The following is a 24,573-nucleotide window of genomic DNA, read 5'->3' as shown; positions in this document are numbered from 1 at the left end:
ATTTATACACATACACACACAAGTAAATTAACAAAAAGGGAGAAAAGGGCACTCAATATATAAAATATGATTTCACAGAGTAAACTAAGTGATGGTGGTAGGAAGCCTCAGCATTAAAATATTACATTATATATATATATATATATATATATATATATATATATATATATACTTCAGGATTATAAGAATGTGGATGTTACAACAGAAATTTGATAGTTCAATACTAGTCCAAAGATATGTATGCAAATAAAATAAAGGCACCTGTGCATGATTGGATAATATATACAAAAGTTCGAATATATATATGAATGTGAGTGTGTGCGTGTGTGTATTTAGCTGTCCATAAAGTGATTTTACAACTTCTCATTTTTGTTGTTGTTCATATTTATATTTCATCTTTTCATCAGTTCAACACCACTATCCAAATTTGCAGAGAAATCGGAATCATCTGTCTGAACCATTCTCAAATCTGAATGATGGCTTGTTCCTGTTGCTGAGCTTCCAGAAGCATTTTTGTCAGATTCAGGAATTTTGTAGCCTCGGTTTACTAAATAAGAATAGACTGGTATGTATCGGTCCTCCAAGTCAGTCAGAACTGGTGGCTTAGGACCTCTTTGTGGTCCATAACCATTGGCCCTTAACATGTAACTGGGTGGAGTAATATTCGTCTGTCTTAAAGCAGGATCAAAATGAAGAGTGTGTGGTTCAGGAGAGCCATATTGCTCCATGGGATGAGCAAAGCGATGCATGGCTGGGGAGCCATGCAGACCCTGCTGTGCAGGATAGTAGTATCGATTATGTTCATACTTCTGCCCCATCTCATCATCACTCACTGTGCCATGAGGATGTGACAATGAAGGGCTTTGTAAATGTTTGTGCTGCTTCAGGTATTCAAATGCCTGCTTAGAAATCGCATTAACTTCATCTGAATTGATGATATCATCACTAGTTTCAACCTCACATTGAATACCATGATCAGTCATTTCTGGGTCAGTGTTCATCCCAGTTGAAGCCAACTCAACTTCACTTGTCACCTCACCACCATCGTCGTCATCATATAAATCTGTCTGTATTTGTTGTGATACAGATGATTTCACAGACTCAACGGGTTTGTTTACTTCTTTGACAGCAGTCTCATGGTTTCTTCTGTGACCTCTTGATGTACGGACAGCAGCAGATGCTTCATTCTGGAAGGCAGCTCTTCGACCAGACATTCTTTTAGTAGGAGGTGTCCGTTGGTAGGATGGGTTATTGTAAGAACTTGAGTAAGAAGAGGGTGCATTTAGCTGTGCCTTCATGTTTGATTGCATTGCTTCAACAAAAAATTTAAAAAATTAAGAAATACATTACAATCTGCTCACAGACACAATTGTTCTCAACAACAGTATTATATGTTGTTAAATACAGATATAATTATATATAATCAGAGATTCTACAGTGTATACTTCTTATTTACTACATATACAAATATAAATACATACAAACATACACACTATAACTATATTAAATATTCCACTAAAAACATCTGACATACCATGAGATGACGTTAAACCAAATGATGGGTTAAGCCTACCACTCAAAATATGTATGGATATGTGCTGTCTCATTGTTTTAATATTATGTGCTAATTCTAAGCAAGCATCAAGGCCTCACAAGTGAAGCAGTTTACAATATCCAGGGAAAACACTCTGACACGAGGAGAAAACATTACCTTGTTTGGAAACAGATGAGGGTTAGCAAGAAAAAGAGCATTTGGCTGTAAGAAGTCAAATAAGTATGAAAATATAAATGTTATAATAGTGGTGACAATGATGATATATACAAAATGTGTGTGTGTGTGTGTGTGTGTGTGTGTGTTGTCAGGTCACTCTTAGTGCTACTGAGATATCTAGGAAGCAAAAATAACTCCTGTTTTTTTTTTGTTTTAAAGTTTCAGCTCAGAGCTGCGGCCATGCTGATGCACCGCCGTTTGAGTACAGCAGGGATCGCCACCACCCCCTGCCAGAGCCTCGTGGAGCTTTAGGTGTTTTCACTCAAGAAACACTCACAACGTCCGGTCTGGGAATCGAAACTGCGAGTCCGCTGCCCTAACCACTGGGCCATTGTGCCTCCTGTATAAAATGCTTTTGTCTTTAATGGAGATGTCACCATTAGATCATTACAACAAACATTACTGTGATCTGGGCCTTGCTAGTCTTCTTTATACCTAACTCAGTATAGATAGGTGGTATGCCTAACATTGCTGTTAACACCGTGACATAGTCATGGGAGCTTTTTGTGGAATTCATTTTGTAGCAAACATCTAGATCATTTCACCCATGGTGCTCCCACTTCATCAAATGTTCATTGGAGATCACATTGGTATCGACATGCTCAAACAGTACTGAACCCAAACAGTACTGGGATCTTTTCAGTTTGAATGGCAGTTTTTTCTAGAGCCGTCATTTGAAATTGTCACCCATAATTATGACCCTAGAATCGATCTATTGCATTTCAATCTCTTTTAGGGTTAGAGTTAGGGGTGGGGGCAGGGTATCTTTTTTTCTTCACAAATGTAAATAAACCCAATCTGTTTCTTAAACGAGGGACATATTCATACAGCACAGAATGCTTTTTAACTCAATAGACGTCACTGATTGGTTGAAATTGCAGAAATTGAAGAAAAAAAACAACAAATAATTTATAAACTATAGAATTTTCTCAATAAAGCCAAGAGAAAAAGATGTTTTATAAACACATTCTACCAGTATACGAAGTTTAAAATTTTTTAGTTACCGAGAAATTATGTTAAAAACTGCCGTTCAAACCAAAAAGATCCCAGTACTGACCCTTCCATCACAAAAAGTACCATTGATGCTACCAGTTAATGTCCATATTTTACCTAATATTATAGAATATATTTCTTTTCCTTTTTGTCACCTGTAGCAGGAATAGTGGCAGAGTCACAAACACTAACTCACTGCCCAGGAATTGAACCCAAAATTACAGTGTTCAGACATAAAAGCAAGTGTAAACACTCGAAGAAGATCTTGTCAGGAATTGATGACATCAGCAAGCAGCTAGCCATTCAAGACTCAGGTGAATACATTAAGAATTTGTTTTTATCAGGCTGATTAATGAAAACACAATAGACCTAGCAAATGGAGAAACAACCTATTGGAATGTCATTAATAATTTTGTCTTTGGCACCTTTTCTTTCAAAAACTATTTGGTATATACTCTTTACTCTACACTTTTGCTTGTTTCAATCATTTGACTGTGGCCATGCGGAAGCACTGCCTTTAGTCGAGCAAATTGACCCCAGGACTTATTCTTTGTAAGCCTAGTACTTATTCTATTGGTCCCTTTTGCCAAACCACTAAGTTATGGGGACATAAACACACCAGCATCGGGTGTCAAGCGATGTTGGGGGGACAAACACAGGCACACAAACATACACACATATATATATATATATATATATAATACATATATATGATGGGCTTCTTTCAGTTTCCAGCTACCAAATCCACTCACAAGGCTTTGGTTGGCCCGAGGCTATAGTAGAAGACACTTGCCCAAGGTGTCATGCAGTAGGACTGAACCCAGAGCCATGTGGTTGGTAAGCAAGCTACTTACCACACAGCCACTCCTATGCCTATATATAGATAAATTGTCAGGTAACTGACTGGTGGTCATAACATACGAGGTGGTATGAAAAAGTTCCCCAACTACTTCGGTAGCATGTCAACAGATGGCAGCACACAGTTGTATGTACAGTGAGAGGTAGTAGTAACCATCATGAGGCTGTATGCTGAGTGACATTGCTGTGTTTATTTCACAACTTGTGAAATTTGTGATTTTGTGATCACATGAATGCTGTAGTCTGATTTTGTCATGGACAGGAAGTTGGAACAAAGAGCTAACATGAAATTTTGAGTTACACTTGGTAAGTCTGCTACAGAGACATTGAACATGCTTTGGCAAGCTTATGGCAATGAGGCAATGGGTTGAACGCAATGTTGCACAGGTGCTTCAAAAACAGAAGGTCCCAGGAAGACAATGAATGATCTGGGAGACCTGCCATAAATTTGGAGAAAATTCATCAGCTTGTGCATGAGTATAGTTGGAGGACAATCAACAACAATGATGTTGTCGGTCTGTTGTATGGGTCTGTGCAGGCAATCCTAACATCTGAATCAAACATGCAGTGTGTCTCTGCCAAGTCTGTCCCCTGCCTGATGATCATTGAACAGAAGAACATCACATTGAAGTCTGTCAAGATTTCCATCAGTGTGCCACTGATGGCCCATCTTTCATGTCGTGGCTCATCACTGGTGATGAGAGTTGGTTCTACAAGTACAACCCTGAGACAAAGCAGCAGTCATCACAATGGAAGAACCCATTATCTCCATGACTGAAGAAGGCACAACAGAGCCACAGTACAATCAAGAACATGCTCATCACTATTTTTTTTTGGACATCCGTAGTATTATGCATTGAGAATTCATCCCCCAGGGTCAGACTTACAATCAAACTATGATGTTTTGAAGTATTTGAGGGAAGATATTTAGTAAAAGCAACCAGATCTGTGGAGCGCAAAGAATTGGATTCTTCATGGCGACAATGTGCCCGCCCTGCCACTAAATTCTTCTCACTCGTGAGTTTCTTGCCAAAAACAACATGGTGTCGCTTTCACACCCACCCTATTTGTCAGATTTACCACTTGTAGACTTCCATCTCTTCTTCAAGATGGAAATGCAGCTCAAAGGTCACCGTTTTAACATCATTGTTGAGATCAAAAGGAACTGCAAAGGTCCTCAATTTCTTTATGGAAAACAACATTTCCAGGCCAGATTCCAAAAATGGCAGGAACTGGTGTACTGCTGCATGAGGTAACTATTTCAAAGGAGATGATGTTAAAATTTAAGTAAATAAGTTGTTTTTTTATTAAACATAACTAGTCCAAGAAATTTCTGATACCACCTCATAACTAAAATCAACTTGTTGCAGGAACTTATACCACTCATTCAGTTACAAAATTCAATAACTTCAACAATCCAATCTCATTTCTATGTTATTACATATCCTTGCACTCAACACGTCAGATCAGTAGTTGTAACCACGCCAACCAGTCAATGATTATTTCACTACACTGTTTTCTGAGAATCTTCTTTTTTCTTCATTCTCAGCTTCAGTTGTTCCTTCACACAACTCTGACATATTCCATCTTGTGAAAAAAAAATTCATCAAGCTTTTGCCTGACAACTGCAACCTGTCCACTTAAAAATAATTCCATTACCGTTACATCAGTAATAAATTTACAAGAAAGCATTTAAAAGAAAGACACACACACACACACACACAAAAAAAAGGAATTACCTTCAAAAACGCTGTCAGTGTCCTCAGTGGAATTGGCCATTCTTGACCTGAATGACTTGTTTCTACCAATAGATTTAATATCTGAGGATGGTTTAGTGGCATATACACTCATAACTGATGAATTCACTGAAGTGGCAGGCGTTAAACCATAATTATTGTAGGCTAGAGGCCGTTCTGAATATTTCTTCTCTTCCCTTGAAGATCTCACGCAGCGTACAATTAAAATAATAATACATATTAAAATGGCTACGAGATAAGCAACAGATATTAGGATTATGATGGTGTCAGTTGAAAACTTTCGGAGATAACTTTTGTCAGGGTCCAATACACCATGGTCAATACCTCCACCACCTCCAGACGTAGGGTCTGAAACATGGAAAAAAAAAAACAAAGGTTTGTTAAGCAACATTCTTTGGCAATCTTCCTAAAGAAAAAAATCTTACTTGTGCAAGTGCGAGTGTGTGTGTGTGTGTGTGCACGTGCATATGCTTGGCTGTGAGATTAAGAGTTTCATTCCACAACCAGGTGGATTCAGGTTCAGTACCACTACATGGCATTTTGAATATCTTCCAAAATAGCATTTGGCCAACTGGTAAATTATGTGCAAGTGAGAAGTTTATCATTTTATTTCAAGACTTGCACAACAAAAGGTCTGAGATGTTGGATACTTGCAGACATACTTCAGAATTTATACTTTTTAGCTATATATGTTCAAATTGATTATTCCAGAATTTTCAGAATTATATGGATCCTTTTATCTTCAATTTTAGAGGTTTACCATTTGAAAAATTTTGTTTTTTTCTCTTTTGCAGAGTTAGGTATTTTTGCAAGATACAAAAGGTGTAAAAATATTATCCAAAATTTCATAAAACATATTTGTATTTCAACAGATATAAAAAAGTATATATATTCTTTAAGAGATTCGGCCTTTTCTTTTATGATTTATTCTCTATCTAATAGCATAGATATTACTATTTAACCGTTTGAAGGCCAAGATCACTAATACTTTCACATTAACCCTTTCGTTACCAAACCGCCCAAAGCCGCCCGAAAAAAATTTTGGTTAATGTGACCAAACCGCCCGAATTTACCTATTTATATTTAAATGAGAATATCAGAGCAAATCTCTTTAGTACATTCATGAAAACACGTGATTATGCTTCGTAAACAGTTCATCTACAGTTTTGTACAAAAATCGACGTGTAATTTTAATTCCCTGAATTTTGGGAGATTTTTTTCCACATTTTTTTCGGCATCGATTTTTCTTCAACTTTGAAAATAGATAGGAGTTTCATGTTATCAAGCATTGATTCCGAATTGGAAAATTTGTGAAACAAATACTGGGTACTGTTGTGGATTTAGTTTTTATACAGGGAAACTAATGTTAGTCAGCATGGCTTAGGGTATGATGTGGTCTGGAAGTTATTGTTTAAAGCGATCAATGCGGAAACAAACTTACGCAGATTGTAAACAAACACAAAATGGGGGTTCAAATTTCGGAAAATTTGTGAAGCAAATACTGGGTACTGCGTGGATTTAGTTTTTATACAGGGAAAATAATGTTAGTCAGCATGGCCTAGGGAACGATGTGGTCTGGAATTTATCACTTCCATACCATAACCAGGGCCGTATATTATTTTTTGACCGATTTCTTTAGTTGGGTCAAACTTACGGTGGATTCCAATATTTCAGTTTATTCCACCTTTATGGTACACCCGTTGTGCATTAAATTCAACTGATGATATAGTGATGTGCACAATTCTTCTTTATCAAAATTTTGTTGCATACCCATTTGAATATTAGCTGATGATTCATTTTCTATGGTGATGTTTAAACAAAATTTTAATATTTTTACCTTTTGCTCAATTTACCTGGATTTACCTGTAATTAAAGTCACTTTGAGACAAAAGTTATGCAATAGAATTGATTAAGAACCCTTTCTTTAATTATGTTCCAAATATCACATTAATATGTTGATAAGTAAAAAAGTTACAGTTATTTAATGAAACAAGCCTAGATTCATGATTATTTTAGAATTTAATTGAAACTCATGAGGGGTGTATTTTGGTCAGAAATATAGTAACGAAAGGATTAAGTAAAGTGGAACCAACTGTACAAGATACAGGATACCAAACAAACACTTCTGATTTTTCTATTAAAAAAATGTCAAGCTAAAGCATCAACCCAATCACCCAGCAATTCATAGCCCAATTGTTGTAGTTATAACATACTTCAAGATTCAGTCACATCATTCCCAAGTAATGATACCCATCCTAATGGATTACTTCAGTCAGTACAATACCTATTTCTTTACTACCCACAAGGGGCTAAACACAGAGGGAACAAACAAGGACAGACAAACAGATTAAGTTGATTATATTGACCCCAGTGCGTAACTGGTACTTATTTAATTGACCCCGAAAGGATGAAAGGCAAAGTCGATCTCGGCGGAATTTGAACTCAGAATGTAACAGCAGATGAAATACGGCTACGCATTTCGCCCGGCGTGCTAACGGTTCTGTCAGTACAATACCACCTATTTGAAAAGCTAGGAGCTCATGTACCCATTTTTAAACTCAAACAATATTTATAGTTTCACTGAATCTATCACGGCAGATTTAAAAGTAAAGATCACAGATAATAAAGATATAGTCTAAACATAGTGAAATAGAAACCTCAAGGCCATGCTGCTTTATGGGCAAATTGTTTGACTTGACTTGTATCAAATAACAGCAAAATCTGCCTCAAATCACATGCTACTGTCTTCAAAAGGACCTATTGGATAATATTGACTAAGATAAACTATGAGATGATCTTGACAGGAATAGCTTTGATTATTGGTCAATTAGATCAGAGATGATCTGGTATAAAGAAAATAGGAACCAAGAAAGACATTGAATGAGTCCTGGGTATGTTCATGCTGAATAAAAGTGGGATGGTCCGATGAGATTTTAGGTTTGTTAAATCATCACGAACCTGGACTGCACAGTAATAAGAACAACAATAAGAAAGGCTAAATTGTCTACTGTAGATCTGGAATAAACTGAATCTGAATAAAGGCGATGATGACTGGAATATTTTAAATGGATAAGTCTGCTAGATCAAGTCTGACCTGCAGAACACACAAAAACCATTGAGCACTAACAACTCTAACACAACACCAACATGTCAAACATCACCACCACCAACACTAACACTACAAACACCACCTCTACCACAAACAATACCAACATCAACAACAATGTGAAGTAGCCCCTAATAGTCAATCAACCTGCTAGAAATATCAACCAAACCTCACTCAATTTACAGTTTATCATCTTGGAAAAGGTAAAAAAAAACATTGAATGATATACTATATCTGAAACTTAAGATGAGATGGTCATGACTGGAATACCTTTGATAATAGGTCTACTAAGACAGGGCTAACCTTGGGTTAAACAGCAAAAACAGCAACTACAATGACATGAAATATCAACGTACCATTAATAGTCTGTGCTATAATTCTGATGTCATATCTAGCACTTCCAGTTGACGGTCGAATGAGACGAAATGAAACTGTGTTGCCAGTAGTTACCAGTTGTATTGGAACTGTCAATTTGGTATGACAGCTGTAACTTTTCTGAAAATACAAACAAAATATCTTACTTAGAGATACAGGTGTGACTGTGGTGAAAGAGCTCACTTCATAACCACAGCATTTCAAGTTCAATTCCACTGTAGGATAATCTAGCGGGAGACAGGGGACATATCCACACTAGCGCATGTGACAGATAGCTATGAAGTAGGAGACTGTGAGCTGATGCATGCACGCATGCAGTTTTTGTTTGGAAATGTGGTGAAAATTCTAATGAAACCTGTGTGCATATAGTGTTTTTATGTGATATTTGTTCCCTGCTTGACAACAAGTGTTGGTTTGCTTTTGTTCCTGTAACTTTGCAGTTCAGTAAAAAAACCCAATTGAATAAGTACCAGGCTTAAAAATATGTACTGGTGTGGATTTGTTCAGCTAAACACTTTAAGGCAAATAAAAGATAGAAGACATATCATGGAGTTTTATATATGTAATAAAGTAGCTGAAAAGCTTCAATTAAGTGAGATTGTCTTTGCAACTAGACGAAAAAATAAACTCCCATGGTTGAAGGAGTGTTTAACAGCAACAAGCAAAGGAGATAATTTCAATATTATCAGCTAATCCAAATTTTTAGGAAAATAAAGATAATGCCGTAAGGAATGGATTTTGCCTTTAAAACCAACTGGTAAAAGTAACAGGCATGTTTCATTCTTGTAAGATCTCTTTAGCAAAACATATTCATCTCAGCTGGCAAGACTTAGAGATGTTAGTACACATAGAAATAGGAGGAATGTAGTAATGCTAATTATAAATATTGGTTTCAAATTTTGGTAGAAGGCCAGCAATTTTGGGGGAGCAGGGAAGTTGATTACAATGCCCCCACTGCTCAATTGGTATGAAGGTGTGTGGCTTAGTGGTTAGGGTACTTGGTTGGATTGAACCTACACTCGCCTTTTTATGAGAGCTCAAAATCTCTCGTGGAAGCATCATCCAACCAAAGTGCAAATATATAGGAAACTACCACCTGTGTCATCTCTTGTGAAAGGTAGGAGAGTCCAGTTTGCTGGACATTGTTGTAGAGCTGAAAACGAGGCAATTTCTACTCTTCTCTGGAAGCCATCTACTCGCAATACCAGAGGGCGCACACTCTCCTACCCTGATGTAATCTCCAGGGATACAGGCATCCAGCAACAGGCCCTCCGTAATGCTATGATGGACCATGAAGTCTGGCATAGCATGGTAAATTCCATTGTCTCGACCACGGTCGAACAATGGTGATGATGGCTTGGTTCATGATCATAAGGTCATCAATTCAATTCCCAGCAATGTGTTTTGTCCTTGAGCAAAACATTTTATTTCATTTTGCTCCAGTTCACTCAGCTAGCAAAAATGAGTTGTACCTGTAATTCAAAGGGCCAGCCTAGACACATTCTGTCATGCCAAATCTCTCCGAGGACTATGTTAAGAGTATATGTATCTGCGGAGTGCTCAGCCACTTAAAATAAATAGTAATAATGAAATTATTGTATACAGTGCTCAGGTGCACCACAACTTGTCAAAAGTGCATATAAAGCATATGCAGTGATGTACAAATGTCTGAAAAGCGAACAGTGTATGAGTCAGATACATGCTTGCGTGTGTATGGAGGGGAGAAAATCAGGTGTAGTGTTGGCGAATCTCAGAAAGCATGGAAGTTTTGAAGGATGCAGTGCTCCGACAACTAACAACTGATGCCGGCAGTCTGTTCCATGCTTCAGCAACTCTTAGTGTGAAAAAATGTTTCTGAAAGTCATGGGAGCTGCACTGTTTTCTGACTTTGTAAACATGTCCACGGGTGTTAGATAGGTGGAGTTTGAAAAGGTGCTCAGAGTTATTGTTTGTAAGATGGTTAATAATTTTATGGGTGTCTGCCAAGTCAGCTGCCAGATGTCGGAGTTTCAATGTGTCCATGCCCAGGGAAGTAAGGCGTTCAGAATATGGCAGATGCCTGATGGAGGGTATTCTCTTGGTTGAATGTCACTGAACAGCTTCCAGATAATTAATATCATGGGCAAGATAGGGGTTCCAGACCGGTGATGCAAATTCAAGGTGAGGCTGCACAATAGCTATATAAAGCCGCAGATAGATAGCCAGAGAGCGGCTCACAAAGGACTTGGTGAGTGATGCCAAGACACCCTCAACCTTCTTGGCAATTTTAGCGATGTGTTTTGTCCAATGCAAATCGCTGTCGACAATAATGCCCAGGTCATGTTCACACGAAGACTTTTTGAGATTAGTGTTGTGGAGGGAGTAAGTAGACGCTGGGTTTTTCCTCCCAAAATGCATGGTGGTACAATTTCATGAGCAGGCTGTTCTGTTAATCAGCTTAACTGGAACCCTCATCATCATAACTGATGGAGTGCTAGTACTCAACTGGTAAATCAACTCAAAAAAAAAAAAAAAAATGAAAGGCGAAGTTGACCTTGGTGGAAATTGAACTCAGAACATAAAGACAGAGAATATACCACTCAAAAGTTTGCACAACTTACTAACAATTCTGTCAGCTAATTTCTTTGCTAATTATATATATTAGCAATGGGGTTCAGAGAAACTACCACAGAGGAGTTAGACTACCATGTCTATGTAAATATACATATGGTAGAGTCTAACAACTTTCAAGATAGAAGAGGTAACAAGTTTATAACAAGGACTATAGTCTTCAGATATGTTTTTTCCTAAGACTGCATAACCAATACTACCTAGGTGGACTTTTTTACACTAGGTAAAGAATCAAATGTTTTAAATATAATTTAAAATATAAATCAATATAAAATATAAATGTTATAAATAATATAATATAAAATAATATTATAAATAATATAATATTATTAATATTATAAATAATATGATATAAAATATAAATGTTATAAATATAATTTAAAATATAAATCAATATAAAATATAAATGTTATAAATAATATAATATAAAATAATATTATAAATAATATAATATTATTAATATTATAAATAATATGATATAAAATATAAATGTTATAAATATAATTTAAAATATAAATCAATATAAAATATAAATGTTATAAATAATATAATATAAAATAATATTATAAATAATATAATATTATTAATATTATAAATAATATGATATAAAATATAAATGTTATAAATATAATTTAAAATATGTTTTAAATATAATTTAAAAAAAAAAAGATATACACTGAACTGCGAAAGAAATGTGAGATGTGTGTGACTGAAATATGTTTTAATTTCATTATATCAGCGATAAATTTTGATGAATCTGATGAAGTCAATTTCTTGGATGCACTATGACCACAATCTATGGGTCACTGCCATGCAATCTGGTAGTGGGTGGATCCAGCACATCGAGATTGTAGGGCATAACATGTTCAATACCATGTATGCCCTCACTGGGTGTTACATGGAGTGCATGAGGCAGTTCACAAAAGCCAATGGCACTTGTGCCTACACCCCGAGGAAAGCTGCCTCCAGTCCCACATGAGTTGTCATCCTTGGGACCACCTGGTTCAGCCGTCTCTGGGTTTCATCGCACTGGTATTCAATTGGGTTCAAATCTGGGCTGAGAGCTGGCCATGGCTTGGTTCTGATGTTGTGTTGGTGCAGGAAGCCCACGGTGACCCTGGCCATGTGGGAGGGAGCATTGTCCTGCTGGAACATGTGGCTATGGTGACACACGAAGAAGGGCATGATGAGAGGTCTTAGGATCTGGTCAATGTAGCACTACACTGTGATGTCATTCCCTCTGTTTGTACCAACATTTTGGGACACATGGTCCCAATTCTCTGATTCAGGCCAATAGCACTCCAAGTCATGATGCTTTGGCCACCCCACACGTCTCTCTCCATGACACATGTGGCTCTGTAGCATACACCCTCTCCTACACCACATGCTCACTCTGCCATCCGAGGTGGAAATACAGTACTCGCTCTTGTCAGAGAAGACTACTGACCTCCATTGTTGATACCACCAATGTCAGCGCTGTATAGAGCTTCTAATCAATGACTGATATTTTTAATTCAAGTCATCTTAAGGAAGATTTATATGAGTCATTCACTCTTTCTCACTTCATGATGCTTATTATGTTTTCATGCACAGATTAGTTAGAACATACATTGCATTATAATTAACATCAATAATTTTTTGTCAGAAGAAAAAAAAATGATTCTAAGGTGTATTAGCTGGGATAATTAAATTTGAAAGAGTTAAAACTTACCAATGTTGTTTGTTCTTCAGTCCCATCAAAAATGTAGAAGTTCATTGAACACTCCAAGACCACTGTCTGGATATTTAGCTGAAATATAGTGGGCTTCAAAGTAGCACTACGTAGAGTAATGGTACAGGAGGAAGGCACTGAATTGCCATTTGCTCCACCTGGAGCAGTTATGATGACTTGGTTGGACACTTCTTGGATATTACCATTACAATCTTGGCTTTTGTCTAAATAATCTGAAATTTAACAAATATAAATTTATAAGAATGGAATACAAAATTTAAATAAAAATCAAACAATAACTTATAAATGGCTAGAAGACCGATTTCTTTCTTAAGAGAAAATCATATTTCTTCTGGTATATTAAAAGGGTATAGTGAACTCTAGTTTTAGTCCCTAATTTCAAAATCAAGTAACCCATCATATCAATAATACATTGATACTATCACCATCGGAGTCAGCTGCATAAAAGGTATTTGACCAACTATTGTATGGGGTTCTGTGATTCTCACAACTGATAAGATCATAGATGTACCACTCTTCACCTTTGTATAAAGTATATGAAGAAAACCAGTTAAGTGGTATGATTGAATACATGTCAGTATGGTGGAGTACTATGTTAGCATACTGGAGTAAAGGAGCCTCTGCATGGTTGCTTGATCTTCTGGAAATAAAACCAACTATCTTAAAAATAATATGTTGGATAATGGGATCCTGTGTTCTCTATAAAGTGGACAAAATTAAATGAAAATATCAATTTCTTTGTAACAATTCACAAGGACCAACTTTTACAAGAGAAGGGGACTATACTGTAGGAAAAAGACAGGAGGGCAGGAATGCTATTAATCATAGGTCTGCTTGATTAGAGCACACCTAGAGTTAAGTAACAACAGCCTGCCTCTTCAGGTTGATGTGGAAGAGTGTTAAGTTACTGTGGTGGAGTTCATGCCTTTTCATATCAATATGGTAAATTATTAGTCAGTGTCGCTGGGTACATATCTCCCAACATCAGCAGAGGAGGCCATCCCTTTCCAAGGGACATTTAAGGGAAATTTAAAGCCAGCAAATTAACAAAATATTACCGGTAGTACAGTGCCCCTGGAGAGAAGTGGCATGCAGAATCATTGAAGTCATAGTATTCATGTAAGTCACTATATATATATAGGTGTACATATATATATATACAGTTGCGGCCAAAATGTTCAGAACGGCATTGTTTTCGTCAGAAAAGTAGATATACTTTTTTATCAAAGTAGTTTCATATTCTATAATTTTCACAGACAATAAATACAATATTAATTGTTATTGTCTGAGATTTTGGTGTAATTTGAGAGGATAATACAAAAGTTATGGATGATTTAGTGATTTACTGCAAAACCCATGGTGGCCAAAATGATCAGAACGGTTGAAAAAATAACAAAATAATCAAAAATGACAGAGAATACTGGAATTATTTAATATTTAGTGTGAAGCCCTTTGGCTTCAATCACACTCTGACATCTTCGACTGCATGAGGAAATTAAATTTTCAATTTCTTGCTGGGTGATCTTATTCCATTCTTCCTGAAGGGCATTCCATAATTGCTCAGTTGTTTTAGGATTTCTGGCTTTTGAATGTTCTCCTAGAATATTCCACACATTTTCAATAGGATTGAGATCTGGGCTTTGAGCAGGCCAATCCATAACAATAACCTTTTCAGCCTTGAGGAAGTTCATGACCACCTTAGCCTTGTGACATGGGGCATTGTCCTGCATGAATATGGGTGGTCGCTTAGTTAAATTTCTCAGCACAGGCAAGACATGATCTTTTACAAGTTGTTTATAAACTCCTGCATTTACCTTTTCATGTAATTGCACCAAAGGGCCCACACCATCTCCAGATATCATACCCCAAACCATGACACTTTCTCCACCGAATTTAACACTAGTCTTAAGGCATTTAGGTAACAATTTTTCACCTACTTTTCCCATCTGAGCCAAATAACATAAACTTAGATTCATCACTGAAATGCATCGTTTGCCATTTTTCTTGAGACCACAACACATGTTTGGTTGCAAAGGTAAGACGACACTTTTTATTCTTGGAGCTGATCAGTGGCTTCACTGCAGGTGCTCTTGCTTGTAGGTCATGTTCAACTAAACGACGAGATACAGTTTTTCGAGATAAAGTTTTCTTCAATACAATGCTCATTTTCCGAGAAACAGCAGCAGCAGTTTTAAATCTGTCCTTTTTAACCAACTTTACCATAGCACGATCTTCTCTCTTGGTCGTTTTTCTTGGCCTACCTGTAAATTTTCTTGATTCACACGAACCACAATCATCGTAGACCTTAAGAATACCGTGTACAACACTTTTTGACTTGTTAACAATCTTTGCAATAGATCCAATACTGAAATTATCCTTCTTTCGAAGCTTAATAATCTGCTGACGAATTGGTAACGGAGTAAGTGGCATTATATTAACAAAGTACACTGCAAATATTCTTACTAATGTTTAGTAAACGAACCGTCATGTAAACAAATTCAAAACATTAGAGTTCACGGTTAAATATACTAAAACACGGAGTAAAAGCAACTGTTCTGATCATTTTGGCCGCCATGGGTTTTGCAGTAAATCACTAAATCATCCATAACTTTTGTATTATCCTCTTAAATTACACCAATAACAATAACAAATAATATCGCATTTACTGTCTGTGAAAATTATAGAATATAAAACAACTTTGATAAAAACTTATACCTACTTTTCTGACGAAAACAATGCCGTTCTGAACATTTTGACCGCAACTGTATATATATATATATATATATATATATATATATATATAATATATATATCCTACTAAACCTAACTTTACCTTTTATTATTCTAAAGGAACATCACCATGTACATAATAACAAATACTGGGAGAGAAATACTTGACCATATCCTCCAACCCTACAAATTTGTAGACTTGTACTAGATATAACAAGATAGAAAATAGTAATTAATCTGTAGATACAAATTAATTAGATAAACAGGATATTAACCCCTTTTTTTATGCCAAGCTATCTAAGAGCATCCATGGTTAAATGATACAAACTCTGTTTTAAAATGATCTAAATTAAAACCTTCCATCAAAGTTTCATGTTAGCTTTTGTTGAAACACCAGCTCAATAATGAAAAAGTTACTTTACTAAATTCTTCTTTATTTTCAAAATAAGTTGAGACAAAGGCAGCATTTTTCAACAGAAATATAATGAAAGTATGAAGACAGAACATAAGACGAAAAATATCATGTCATTAAGAATGAAATGTCCAATTTTGAACAGAAAGTTTATTTTAGTTCATCTCAACAAAAAGCAATGCAGTTAATCAAAGTATGCACCTAAATTATTGACACAATTTTGCCATTTTATCAGCAGCTTATTTATGCCAGCAGCAAAGAATTCTGGAGAGCAAGAGGTGATGAAATCGCAATAGATATTTTTGCATCTTCTTCAGGTTTGAAGTTTTTTCCTTGCAAAAAGTTGTCTAAAGCCTGGAAAACATGATAATCAGTTGGTTTAAAGTCTGGTGAATATGGTGGATGACAGAGTACTTTCAAGTTCAGTTCTTGTAATTTGAGTAGCGTTCTTTGTGCAACATGTGGTCGAGCATGTTTTACAAGAGACTTGGCCTGTCTCTATTGACTAATCTCAGTTGTTTAATTGCAAACACATTCATTATTTCATCCACTTGGTTGATGTATACATCCACTGTAATTGACTTATCAGGTCTCATGAAGCTGTAATGGCTGACACCAGTGCTAGACCGTCAAATAGGCATTCGATTTTTGTGGTGAATATTCTTTTTTTGATTGTGTTTTGGCACTTTGTCTCTATCCAACCACTGTGCAGAACACTTGCTATTGTTGAAAAGAATCCATTTTCCATCACACAAAACAATATGATGCAAAAATGGTTCGCTTTTATGCTGTGACAGCAAAGAACTGCAAGTTTCAAGACGACGTGTCATTTGATGTTCATTCAGTTGGTGTGGTACCTACTTGTCCAGCTTCTTTACCTTGCTGATTTATTTCAGATGGCCCAGTACAGTTGGAATCAAAACATCGAACATTGCTGCTAACTTATGCATAGTTTGAGATGTATCTACCTCCACTACAGGTCCCAGCTCCTCATTATCCACCTTGGTCTCAGGTATACCACGAGGCTGATTTTCAAGAGTAAAGTCACCAGACTGGAACTTGTCAGACCATCAACATACAGTCCGCTCATTTGCCACATCTTCACCAAACACCTTATTGATGCATTGGTTTCACAACGGAACTCATATTCATAAACAACATAAATTTTTTATTTATCCATGGGTTCACAAAAATTGATTTTCAAGAGAAAACCTATGAATTGCATTTTGAAAAGTGATGATGTAACTCTTCAATGTTGTAAAACAAAGAATTGTCATTAAAGTTAGTGACTGTCAAACTTGGTGCATAAGAAAATTAGACATTTCATTCTTAATGACCTGATAGTAAACCTCGCCTGAGGGTTTAATTTTACTTCTCATCAACTATCTAATCTTAAATACACAAATCCTACATGAACCATCAGCATAAATTAACAAATTAATACCAAAACAAAAGTAATTATCAAAGTAATGTATACATACATGTAATACTTTCAGTAACATCAGGTCTGATAACATTTGTATTTCCACCATTTTGGCTATTAACTTTAGGTAGAAGAGCGATGTATATCACCGCAGTCAAATACTTCAAGCAAATCACCTTCTCCATCTTCTTCATTGTCATCATCAGTTTCTTTCTGCAAACAACAGCAGTCACAGTGCAAAGACTGTAAAAAACATAAAAGTGAGAAAAAAGAGATGAGGATCCTGGCTTTCACCTAGATTCAATTTGCACCATGGGAACAACAAGTTGAAACATGGCTATGTGGTTAAAAAGTTTACTTACCAAGCTACAGTTCAAAAGTTGCAAAGCTTGAATAATGAGATTTTGCAACATCCCCCCTATTCCCCTGATCTCTCTCCTACTGATCATCACTTATTTAAGCATTTTGAGCTTTTCATAAGCAATAAAATATTATTAAATAGAGAAGAGGTAATTGAAGCATTCGGACAATTTATCACAACAAAAGATGAATTTCTTTTTAAAGATGGAATATATGATATAAAGAAACGTTGGTTAAATGTCATAAACGAACATGGTCAGTTCTCTAACACTTCTGAAACATTTTATTGTTACCTTTCAAATACGACATTTCATGTGAAACAACCTAATACACACACACACACACACACACACACAACACACACACACACACACATACATATATCAGAGGAAGTGAGAGAGAGAAAGAGAGAAAGAAAGAGAGTTGAGGAAGCAATGAAGTAACATACACACACATATATATGTAGGTGTGTGTATAAATATATATGATATTGGAAAGTGCTCTAGCTTGCTGAATATAATCAATATGTTCCAAAAGGTGAAAGCAAAAGAGGGCATTAAATATCTGAAATAACAGTGACAAACATTGAAATGTTACCTTAAAAATATTCAAATAGTCATGATTGAGTTTAAAAAATTATTTACAAAATCATTAAAGCACCATCCGATCGTGGCCGTTGCCAGCCTTGCCTGGCACCTGTGCTGCTGGCATGTAAAAAGCACCCACTACACTCATGGAGTGGTTGGCATTAGGAAGGGCATCCAGCTGTAGAAACACTGCCAGATCAGACTGGGCCTGGTGCAGCCTCCTGGCTTCCCAGACCCCAGTTGAACCGTCCAACCCATGCTAACATGGAAAGCGGACGTTAAACGATGATGATGATGATGATGATTAAAGAACAAAAAAGAGAGAGGAGAAAGAGAGGGAGGTTCTTTACAAAAACTTTAATGGACAAAAGAATGAGAGATTCTTTACAAAAGATATAAATAAATCATGTGTCCAGTGAGTTCAAGGGTAAAATCCTTGTCCACAATTGGATTCACAATAAACGTTGTCTGCGATTCTTAGCTACAGATTTTCAAAGAAGTTAATGACTGTACTCTCTCTCTCTCTCTCTCTTTTAAACTGTATCTAATTGTAATTAGATATACATTAACAAGCTCAACTAACCTCATTTGTAACTAATTTGAAAGACTAAAGTCATATGTTAGAGGAGATCTAAAGACCAGAGTATATATCTCTAATTTATCATCATCATCATCATCATTATCATTGTTTTAACGTCCATTTTTCTATGTTTACATGGGTTAGATGGGTTTCATTGAGGCAGAATTTGTATGCCAGACATTCTTCTTGTTAACAACCCTCACTTGTCTCCAAGTAAGGTAATATTTCCCTATGACCACACACACACACACACACACACATATATATATACCAGAGGTGACACCAGTTCTTCAGCGTCACTCAGGCTCATCCCAGATTTCATCACTCGAGCTCATTGCAGATTTCATCACTCGGGTTCATAACAGATTTCACATAAAATACATGCCTACTCAAAGAATTTCACATTTTCCACAATATTTCTAGCCCCGGAAATTTATTGTTACAAGAACACATTAAATTTGAATTACTTTTAATTTTCACAACTTTAGATAACAATTTGGGATGTAAATTCTGAGCTTAGTTAGGTGTGTGTGAACGATGTCAAGAGAACATCTGCTACGAATAAGTTCACTTTACTAAATTTATACTCAGGCTATATATATAATATATATATATATATATATATAAAGGGAAAGTTTACGAAAATAAACAAAAGACAAAGGCAGGTGGTGTACAAACAAACAGATGTATTAGTATAGCGCTCAGGAATAGAAAAAGTCTTTTACGTTTCGCGCCTACGCTCTTCTACAGAAAGGTACACAGAAAAAACAAGGAGAGAAAAAAAATGTGTGTAGTAGCTAATGATCTATCATGGCGTCACACACTCACACACAGATATATATTGTAGAAATGCTTTGTGACCAGTGATGCCCCTTATAGCCTTACTTTACCTTGTGGAATGATCCCCTGTAAAGACATTGGAGTGTAACTGTGAATCTTTTGAGCACTACTAAATGTCTTCTATATAGAGAAAATCTGTATCTCATCTGTCAACTACATATATATCATCAACATCATCATCATCATCGTTTAACGTCCATTTTCCATGCTAGCATGGGTTGGACGGTTCGACTGGGGTCTGGAAAACCAGGAGGCTGCACCAGGCTCCAGTCTGATCTGGCAGTGTTTCTACAGCTGGATGCCCTATATATATATATATATATATATTATATATATATATATATGTATGTATGTATGTATATATGTACACACATGTATATCTACATGAATATATGTGCATATATATATATATATATATACACATACGTATGTATACATATCTATACTCAATCTGTAGAAAAGGCATAAGTAGAAACTCCATAAGATGTACCCAGGTGTAAGCTATGGACACATAAGAGGTGCTAACTGTGAAACTAGTTTTTGTGTGTGGCAAATGCACAGAAGCAATAAACACCGAAAATGTGCAGAAAACAGCTTCCATCACATGCAGGGGAAAAAAATAGCCTGGGCAAAGTTCAGAGAGATCCTACCTCTGCTTGTAGCAAAGGGTTTTTGCTCAGAGTGAAAGGTAAGACTGTATGATGCATGTGTGCGAACAGCCATACTACGCAGCAGTGAAACATGGGCTGTGACTACTGAGGACGCACGCAAGATTGCAAGAAATGAAGCTAGTATGCTCCACTGGATGTGTAATGTCAATGTGCATACATGACAGAGTGTAAGTTCCCTGAGAGAAAAGTTGAATATAAGAAGCATCAGATGTGGTGTGCAAGAGAGACGACTGTGCTGGTATAGTCATGTGCTGCAAATTGATGAGGACAGCTGTGTAAAAAGTGTCACACCCTAACAGTGGAAAGCACCTGTGGAAGAGGTAGACCCAAGAAGACCTGGGATGAGGTGGTGAAGCACGACCTTTGAAGATTAGGTCACACGGAGGCAATGACAAGAGACCGAGATCTTTAGAGATATGCTGTGCTTGAGAAGACCCAGCAAGCCAAATGAGACTGTAACCATGGCCTATGCCAGTGTAGCATAACTGGCCCATTTAAGAGTACCCTTCAATCATTGGCCAACAAACTATGCTTGAGAAGACAGTAATTCCAGGAATTACTGGGTACACCAGCTAGTATATATATATATATATATATATATATATATATATATGTATGTATATATATATATATGTATGTATATATATATGCATCTGTATGTATATATATATGCATATATATATATATTATATATATATATATATATATATATATATATATGCATATATATATATATATATATATATATATATCTATATATATATATGCATCTGTATGTATATATATATGCATATATATATATATTATATATATATATGCTATATATATATGCATATATATATACTATATATATATAAAAGCATCTGTATGTATATATATATGCATCTATATGTATGTATATATATATTGCATATATATATATATATGCATATATATATATGCATATATATATACATATATATATATAAAAGCATCTGTATGTATATATATATGCATCTATATGTATGTATATATATATGCATATATATATATATATATATATATATATATATGCATATATATATATATATATAATATATATGCATATATATATATATATATATATGCATATATATATATGCATATATATTATATATGCATATATATATATGCATATATATATATATGCATATTATATATGCATATATGTATATGCATATATATATATATATATATATGCATATATATATATATGCATATATATATATATGCATCTATATGTATGTATATATATATATATTATATATATTATGCATATATTATATATATATAATATGCATATAATATATATGCATATATATATGCATATATATATATGCATATATATATATAATATATATATATATGCATATATATATATGCATATATATATGCATATATATATATGCATTATATATATGCATTATATATATATATATAATATATGCATATATATATGCATATATATAATGCATATATATATATGCATATATATATATATATATTATATATATGCATATATATATTATATATATATATATATATATATATATGCATATATATATATGCATACATGTATATGTATATATGCATATACATATAAATAAAAAAATATCAACTACATTATGGTTCTTCTCATGTCTTTTGACAGATTTCACCCAGGAGGGGTTAAACTGATTCCCATTGAGTTCACCACATCATGGATCAAGGTAGTCCACGCATGTCTGTCAGTGGCTGATTCTGCAACACACACCAAAGACTTGAGAGCTAGAAATGAGTCCCATATCTGCTTTGACTGTAGTGAATTACATCTTCAGCTGACTGCCTCTCTACTTATGCTAACCCAGGGGAGGACCTGCAACTATCGTCTTCCAGATGAGTTTGTTATGGGGGGCGGGCTGCAACATGTGACCAAATCACTGTAGTCTCCTCGTCAGAAGAGTTTCCTCAAGAGGTGAAGAACCTCAGCAAGCTTAAAGCTTTCAGTTCAAATTACATTCTGAGATACAAAGTTGAAGAAGGCGACAAATACAGAAGAAATCAAAGACATCCAGCTTCTGGAGATCAGTAACATGCATTGGCTTCAAGTCCCTGGTAGGGCCACCCAAGGCAGAAAGGTCTGACACCAGTAGTGCTAAGGTCACAACCTGGCTAACTGGAGGGCAATGGTGAATTCCAGGTGACATCTGTTCCAGAATCCAGCAGCTTCCTCGTAGCACTCGATCATGTCTGTGGGCATCTTGCAGCAAGATGGCATAACACGAGGACAACCTGCCACCAGTCATATATGGTGGCTCACAAATACAGACAGGAACTGTTTTCACACTGTGATCATCCCTTGAATTTCCTAAGAACTCACAACAAAACAACATCATGGTTGGGAGATAATAGTTTACTTGAAGTAGTTACTGTCAGTTCTTCCATGGCCTCAAGATGGCTCCAGAACCTGGTGCATGTATTCTTCAATGTATCCCTGGGAAGATTTTCAATCACCTCCTCCATCTTGAACACCAGCTCAGCCTCAGGTTGCTGTCTTTTTCAACTGCATCCCACACATAGTAATCTGAGGAATTACAATCAAGATAATTAGAAGGACAGAAATTGGAGCTGGTAAAGTTGTAGAAATTCTCTGGCAACTACTTCTAACCCTTTCTGGTGGTATGACAAGGACCCAAATCCTGCTGCTACACATATGGCCCTCCAGCAGCAACCCTCTCTTGCCAGAAATTGAGCAAGGTCTCCAGCAGCATCACATTCACATCTAAATTGAACCTAAGGCCCTGTTAAAAATTGTTGGGAAGCATGATGTCACCCTCATTGGAGACACACCCAAAGACCATCACAGTTTGGGGAAACTTGGTGTTCATGATGTCTATGCCATGTTTAACAGCCTTTACAGTGTTCACAGAGGATTGAGGAGTAGACAACCCAGCACAAATCATCATGATAGGGGTGATTCTTTTCCAATATTCAGATGGTTTCCAGTCCTCCGTGTCAGCTAACATTCTCTCAACTACAATTCTAATCTTTATGCTCTCCAATGTCTTTGTTCTTGAAAAAAAAAAGGGGACATGAAAATCATCAATTTTATCCCAAACACCCTGCAAATATATATATATATATATATATATATGCATGTATGTATGTATATATGTATATGTAATGGAGATACATATATTTTATGTATATGTACATATTGTGCTGGAAACTGAACGATCTGTTAGCAGTACCTGTTTGGAATTCAAGGTAAGAGCAACTCTATTTTTGTGCCCTTAAACCGCACACACACACACACATATATATACATATATACATACATATATATGTATATATACATGCATATATGGACACAGGACATCAAAAAAACGTTGAACACAATGAGAAAACATAAAAACAAAAACATAGAAACGAACTTTTTTTCAAACATGGAAAAAAACAGAGAAACAAGACATACAACACAAGGAACATTCCCCTTCTTCAGCTGTCCCTGTTTCACCAACTCCGCGTTTATATATACATATATTTGTGTATACTCAGACACACACACACATACATACGAGCTGCTTTCACTTTGTCTATCAAATATAACCTAAATTTTGGTTAGAAGTTGAAATAGAAGACTCAGAGTGAAACTGAACTTGAAAACACTAGGTTGGATGACACACACACAAACACACACACACACAAACCGAGCTTTCGGAATTTTTTTTTCTCAGAGAATTCCGAGGTTTTCGATAACGGAGAATCCGA

The 24,573-nt window shown here is 35.7% G+C and overlaps 1 protein-coding gene across 1 annotated transcript in view; it reads right to left on the bottom strand.

The window, feature by feature from the left end:
* Positions 1–24,573, bottom strand: part of LOC115211971 — a 26,297-nt gene continuing 1,724 nt past the window's right edge. Inside the window, exons 2-6 of the mRNA XM_029780744.2 lie at positions 17,826–18,010; positions 13,182–13,414; positions 8,842–8,980; positions 5,362–5,727; positions 1–1,312 (exon numbers count right to left, since the gene is read on the bottom strand). Coding sequence (XP_029636604.1) covers positions 393–1,312; positions 5,362–5,727; positions 8,842–8,980; positions 13,182–13,414; positions 17,826–17,970 — 1,803 coding nt within the window. The 5' untranslated portion in view covers positions 17,971–18,010 and the 3' untranslated portion in view covers positions 1–392. The remainder of the gene's footprint in view (positions 1,313–5,361; positions 5,728–8,841; positions 8,981–13,181; positions 13,415–17,825; positions 18,011–24,573) is intronic.

The sequence above is a fragment of the Octopus sinensis genome, linkage group LG5 (assembly GCF_006345805.1).
Source record: "Octopus sinensis linkage group LG5, ASM634580v1, whole genome shotgun sequence".
NCBI classification, from domain to species: domain Eukaryota; kingdom Metazoa; phylum Mollusca; class Cephalopoda; order Octopoda; family Octopodidae; genus Octopus; species Octopus sinensis.
Note: the sequence above shows the minus strand (reverse complement) of the source record. Positions and strands in the feature narration are given on the sequence as shown.